This window comes from Benincasa hispida, chromosome 4 (genome assembly GCF_009727055.1).
Source record: "Benincasa hispida cultivar B227 chromosome 4, ASM972705v1, whole genome shotgun sequence".
In the NCBI taxonomy this organism is placed as follows: Eukaryota; Viridiplantae; Streptophyta; class Magnoliopsida; order Cucurbitales; family Cucurbitaceae; genus Benincasa; species Benincasa hispida.
Window position 1 is genome coordinate 53,715,265 of NC_052352.1, and position 6,871 is coordinate 53,722,135.

General features: G+C 34.7%; 1 protein-coding gene across 1 annotated transcript; it reads right to left on the reverse strand.

The window, feature by feature from the left end:
- Positions 1–5,855: 5,855 nt before the first annotated feature.
- On the reverse strand, positions 5,856–6,412 carry LOC120076881 (basic leucine zipper 43-like). Its single transcript, XM_039030830.1, has one exon. It carries the CDS (start codon positions 6,409–6,411, stop codon positions 5,953–5,955), a length of 459 nt encoding a protein of 152 aa, XP_038886758.1. The 5' UTR covers position 6,412; the 3' UTR covers positions 5,856–5,952.
- Positions 6,413–6,871: the final 459 nt, after the last annotated feature.

Below are 6,871 nucleotides of genomic sequence, written 5' to 3' on the forward strand. Positions count from 1 at the left end.
AGATTAATTGACTAAACTCATTAGACCAAATTAATCTTCATTCGTTAACTAATGGGTCATTCCATTAAAGCCTAGAGTTGCACTCCCCTCACTGTAAATATATTATGTCCACATTATTTAACCATTATCAGCAAGTCGACCCTTCACAGGTTGTTCGTAATAACGGGTGGGTAAAATATCTGTTTTACCTCGAGATTATGTCTTATTCCTCAAGTCCCTACTAATCCTCTAATGAACAACTGGTTTGTGATCCAATCACCAAACTAAACCCTCTCAGCCCAGTGAGAGGGTGGGGCCTCTTGTTCAAGACTTGGATTTAGTACTTGAGAGAACAACCTTTCTCCTATCCCTAGATCGGGTAGGCGTGAACTCCGTGTTACACCTTATATTCCTAGCTATCTATCCGGTCTTACCCCTGAAATGGGAGTCTTATTGAGCCGGTGCTTCTGAGCCAACCCTCAACTATGCAAATCTAAGGGCAATCCTAAATAAACAGGAGTTCATAGATAGCTCAGGATTAAGATCGAGTAAGAGTGACTTATTTCTTGGTCCTGATCTTATGCAAACTCATTACATAGGACGCCCCCACTCCTCATGTCATAACATGTACGAATTAGGATCACATCATATGTAGCACTTTACAACTCTTTGTAATAACTACAGAGTAGGCCACATCCAATAGTGTTACCAGAATAAGGTACCCAACCTCATTCACGTACCATAGATCATTTTGACTATTTACTCGAACCCAATCCACTCTTATGTCTCCACATAAAGTTCAAGTACTCATATAATAGTCATGGGTCTTAGTTTATTGGATTTAGACTTTCATACAATTTATGAGATCAATAACAAGTATATTGATAATAGAAAATGTTTATCATTTTACAAACTTCGAGTTTTAGGACATAAAACCCAATAGCAAGTCTCTTGTATCAACGACGTTATATACAGATCTAGTCATCTTTTGGTCCAGGTCTTATACAAACTTTTTGTATAGGACACCCTCGCTCGCACGTCTCCACATGAATGCTCAGGATCAAACATCTGTAGTTGTTTACAACACTTGCAAACTTCTACAAAGCGGGCCGTATCTGTAGTGTCACAAGGATCAGGTATCCCACTTTAATCTTTATACTACAGACCTATTTAGGTTATCACTTAAGGCATGATCCACTTGTATATCATATATACATGCTTAAGTTCACATAAGATGACCAAAGAGCTATGTTTATTTGATATGAGTAAATGCCAGAATTAAATAACACTTATTTTATTCATTGAACAATGTGTATCTTTACAAAACAACGAGACTCAGGGAGAATTAAGACACCAATCCCAACAATTTTATTCATTGAAAAATGTGTATCTTTACAAAACAACGAGACTCCGGGAGAATTAGGACATCAATCCCAACAATAACAACATGAATCAAGAAAATCATCTTTGCTTAATATCAGCAAACTAACAGGTTTTCCAAGAGTTTAACAAGCAAATTACCATTTCAGGGAGTCATCTTTTCCAACCCAGACTTTCAAGGAACTATCAAATGGAAAAATTGTTGGAATTGGTGTCCTAATTCTCCCAGAGTCTCGTAGTTTGTAAACTATACACGTTATTATGAATAAAATAAGAGTTATTTTATTTTGCATTTACTCATATCCAATAAACAAAGCTCCATGGTTATTGTTTGTAAACTTAAGCATGTATATGAGATATACAAGTGGATCATGCCTTAAGTGATAACCTAAAAAGGTCCGTAGTATAAGGATTAAGGAGGGATACCTGATCCGACCCGCTTTGTAAAGGTTTATAAGTGTTGTTAACTGCTACAGATGGTTAATCCTGACCATTCTTGTGGAGACATGCGAGTGGGGGTGTCATATACAAAGAGTTTGTATAAGACTAGACCACGAGATGAATAGTCTCTTTATATAATGCCGTTGATACTTGAGACTTACATCTCATCTAAATGACCATAAGTGACATGACTTTAATCCTAAGTGTTTTGGGAATTTTTGCCTTTGAGGGTGGTCTTTTGCCAACTCAACATGCCTACCTTTTTGGGGATTTGTCTAATTTAGGAGCTGGAAACTCCATTACACAAGATAGAATTCACTTCTTCCCCGAAGCAGGGGTAAGTAGATAGATTGCTCCCTTAAGAACTGACTCCGGGTCTTGAACATAGTGGCCACGACTTCTCTTTGGAAGAGAGAACTTAGTCATAGTAGGACTATGACTTATGTTCATTAGAGGGATCAGTGGTACTTAAGGAGTTAAATGTAACTATAGGAGCATAACGGTAGATTGGTTCAGCTGTACTTACGAGCGATCTATGAAGGGTTATCACACTGTTGATTGGTTGATATGGATACAAAATATATATGTAGTAAGGAGAGTGTAGTTATCGGTCTTTAGTGGAGTGCCCGATAGTTAACAGATGGTGGATCTAGTGATTAAAGAGTTTAGTCAGTTATTTATGTACCGTTGGAGCTTTAAGCTACAGATTCATAAGGTTCTCTTGGTAGCTCATTGGATTCAAGTTGAGAATCAGTTCTTAGTGTTGATTGGAAATGTTCAAATTGACCAGAGGAAATTCAATTATATAGGATATAATTGGTGTGATCTATGAGATACATCAAGTGGTGGATTAATGTAAATGTGATTTACATAACTACCATAAAATAGAAAAAGAACTATGGTTTATATGTTTCATGAGATGAAATATTAAAACTATTAGATTATAAATATAATATGGTAAGTTGTTATCATATATATTTATAATAATATTAATTATTGGATAATTATCTCTTTTTATCTATTAACCAATTGAGTGGGAGGTTATTGGTGGTTTTATGGTAACCCTGAAATAAAAAGGAAAAATATTTTCCTAAATTTAGAAGAGTTGCTTAATTCGGAAAGAAACTCACGGAAAGACTATCAAATGAAATTATTTCACTAAACAATAGCTCATAGAGAGACTAAACGATCATAGAATGTCACTATACGATAGTTCACTCAGCTGGTCGTAGCTAAATGATCGCAGGGCATTGTCTATATGATAGGTTGCCTTCTCTTACACGATTGAGCATTCTTCTATACGATAGACATTTCTCATCTCCCACTTGCTCAATCGTCTACACAATTGTTGTTTCTCCAGTCTCTTCCTCTAACCAAGTTCATACAGAGCCCACACTTCAGGATTCTCACACCGAGAATACCAAGGTAACCATTGTGGTAATGTCCTGACTCAACTCGACTGAGTTTGAGGTTTTGGAGGCCATTCGTTGGGTTCCTGTTCTTGGAGATCGTTGGGTTCGTGGTTGCTGTTGATTGTGCTGTGTTGTGGTTTTTGTGTTCGAGCATTCGTGTATTGCTGTCTAGGAGATTGAACGAGCGTTCGTGCTCGAGGGAGTTTGAAGAATGAGTCTTCAAAGGTATGTATAATCTTTCCCTTGATTATCTATAAGCATGCTGTAATTTTGTATTATGCATGACCTTTTAGTTTCCGTTTCTTGACTGTAATTGTGTATGTTCAATTTTGAATGGAATTTGGAACAATCATTCCGCTGCTCATGGAAATCCTCATGTATGATGTCCTTCAAAAATTTCTTGTTGAGAGCAGCACAAAAACTAAAACATTTGTAATTGATAAGAAAAATTTCTTATAATCGAAGTGATTGAGATCTTACTCGATGTTTCTCTTCTTTGCATACAGTCTATATAGGGGCACAACACATAGAATCATAGGTCTCCACAGTAGAAGCACACAATTTCTGGACCTCCGCACAACACTATAGTCGATTGACAATATCCCTAGCCATCCTTAAGCAAACCACCTCTAGTCGATTGACAATACCTCCGCACCACAAGAGTTCTTATCACTTCATATCAATTACAAATTCTTATCAACGAACTGAAAAACCATTGTATTTAACATCAAAATGTTTCACAAGGAACACTAAAACATTTGTAATTGATAAGAAGAATTTATTGTTGTGGTAGCACCGAAACTACACTCCTGGTTGCTGTTGGTAAAAGAACATCTTCAATGAACATGGAGAACACAGAAAATTTTTAAAAGAAAAAACAATGGTAAACAACGGCCAAAGAATATGCACAAAGCCGAGTTGAATCACGAAACCCACAGATTTGCACAAAACTTGGATGAATCTGCACGAAACCCGGACGAATCTGCACGAAATGGATGGATCTACACGAACCGAACGGATAAGAACGAACCGAAGGAATCTGCACTGCGCAAAACAAACGGATTGCCACCAACGGATTTGCACGAAAGGGAGCTGAGCTGATGATGACGCTGGTGAACGAATCTGCATGACACCGACAAGGAGATGGTGAACGGCAGCGAGAGGGTTTTGGGAGATTTTTGTGAGAAAGGAGAGAGTTGAAACCTAGATAAATTAAGTAGAGGAACTTTGCTAGGAGAAAAAAATAAATGGGTAGCTACAATGTCGGTTCTAAACCGACATTGTAGCCTCGTTAATATACATCTTCAATGTCGGTTTAAAACCGACATTAAAGATCCCTTTTTTTTCTCTAGAAACCAACATTGTACATTGTGTTTAGTTTTTTAAATCCAACATCAAAGATCAAATTTCTTGTAGTGATTGAAAGGCTGAGTGATTAAACAACTAGATGAGTGAAAGTTTGACTTTTGTCCAACATAGCACAAAATATCAAATGATTTGTTGACGAAATTTTGATAATCCATTGTATGTTCTATTTGAAGAAAATTTATCAAGAATTAGGTGTTTTTGTGCTCATCTTTCGCTTTTAAAATGCTGTTACATGAACGTGCAAAGTCAGATGGATTAGTATTAACACAAGAACTTTAGGATTCTTATTTTATTTTATTTACTTATTTTTTAAACTTTGGTTTGAATTAATTAGCTTTTGTTCTTAGCTTTGGGCTATTTTGAATTTTTGTTTTATATGTTATGATTCAGTGATCGACGTGGCTTTTATATAGTTTTCTTAATAAGGTTAATCTAAGTCTAGTTTGGTTATGTTTATGCGTTATTATTATTTCTAATATTTGTGTTGAAAAATACATGTAGTTATATTTTTGTTAAATTTAGTATGTAAATGAGTAGAAATCGAGTTCACGATTAAAATTAATACATATATAAGTTTATGGTTAAAATCGATGAAATTAAAAATATAGAGTCCAAATGGATACAAATGGATAAGTTTAGGGGTTTTTTTTTCTTTACCTTCCTTTAGTTTTTTTATTTTATTTTATTTTAATGTTTTCCTTTGTATTAAAAAGATAAAACAGAAAAACAAAAGTCCCTTTAATAATTTTTTTTTATCACAATAATCACAATTACATTAGATTCTACGTCCTGTAAAAAGTTTGAGCAATACTTGATAGGTGCAATACACTGAAACTTTCTCCTAAAAATTATAATTGTTATTTAAGTTATTATTTTCGATTTTGATGATATTAAGGGTCGGTTTATATTGACTATGTGAAAAAATATTTTTTAAAAAGACATTTTCATTTAAATTCTTTTGATAAAAACGGTTTAAAATAAACATTGAAAGTTTTTCAAAAGGATTGTTATCAAATATAGAAAAATAAACCAAAATATTTATAAAATATAACAAAATTTTAGAACTATAAAAAATAGACGCTGATAGACACTGATAGAACTTCTATCAGTATCCATCAGTGACATTGATAGACACTGATAGTTTTAAAATTTTGTTGTATGTTGTAAATATTTTTAATAGTTTTATTATTTTCTTTTCCAAAATGACTTGTTTCAAAATTAAATACTTGAAAATTCAAGCCAAATACTCTAAATAAGAAGGATTTATAACACACCATCAAAACACATTTTTATTCATTACTTGAGAACAACTCCAAAACCGAACTGAAAACCGTATCGAAGGGGAAAGAGCTATTTCACATGAGTGTATATATCAAAATTGGTTGACTAGTTGTTGTTCAAGTTCCATATCCATAAGGATCTGGCGAAAAGCAGAAGCTTGTTGCTTAAGGCTGGCATTCTCTTGGAGAAGGCGTTGCTGAGACTCCATCAAACGCCTCAGCTTCTCCTCAAGCGCATGGTTCTGAGTGCATAGCCTAACAAGTTGACACCAAAGCTCCCTCACATGCTTCTGCTTCCTCATTCGGGACCTTCGAGCCGATTCTCGGTTCGATATCATCCGCCTCTGCTTCCTTTCGTCCACCCTTTCTGCGCTGCTGCTCCTCTTATTATGATCAATGTTGTAATTACAGCTTGTTCGACAACAAAACTGATCGCTAGATGTTGAGATAATCATGTTTGGCACATCAGTACTTTCAATCGTCCAAAAGTACTTTTCTTCAGCTCCTAATTCCATCTGGGTTTCTTCTTGGATTTCACTTGGAACAACCATGCCTGCCTTTATTTGTATTGTTGTATCTAAATTGTATGGTGGGGAGCCATGATATGAAATTTGGTAGGATTTTATAGGAAACTGAGTGGGATTTGACAGGCCCAATCAAAATTCGCCATTTGGCAGAAAAATTTTAAAAATTCGATTTATTTTTTTTTTTTTTTACCATATAAGAAAAAACATGTGGCTACACCTAATTATTATTCATTAAATACCACAAAATTTATCAAACAAATTGAAGATTATAAGCTCAAACATTCAGCATTCAAGAACTATTCCACATTTCTTTAACTTTTACAGTCAGTTATTGTAACTACTTGTATCAGAAATTAGTATAAATACTCATCATTTACAAACTTTGTAGCATACAATACAAAAGTTTCAAGAAGAACTTGAACTCTATAAAAGAAAGAATCTGTGACTTAGCTCTTAATAAAAATCTCCCTCCTTCCCGTGGATG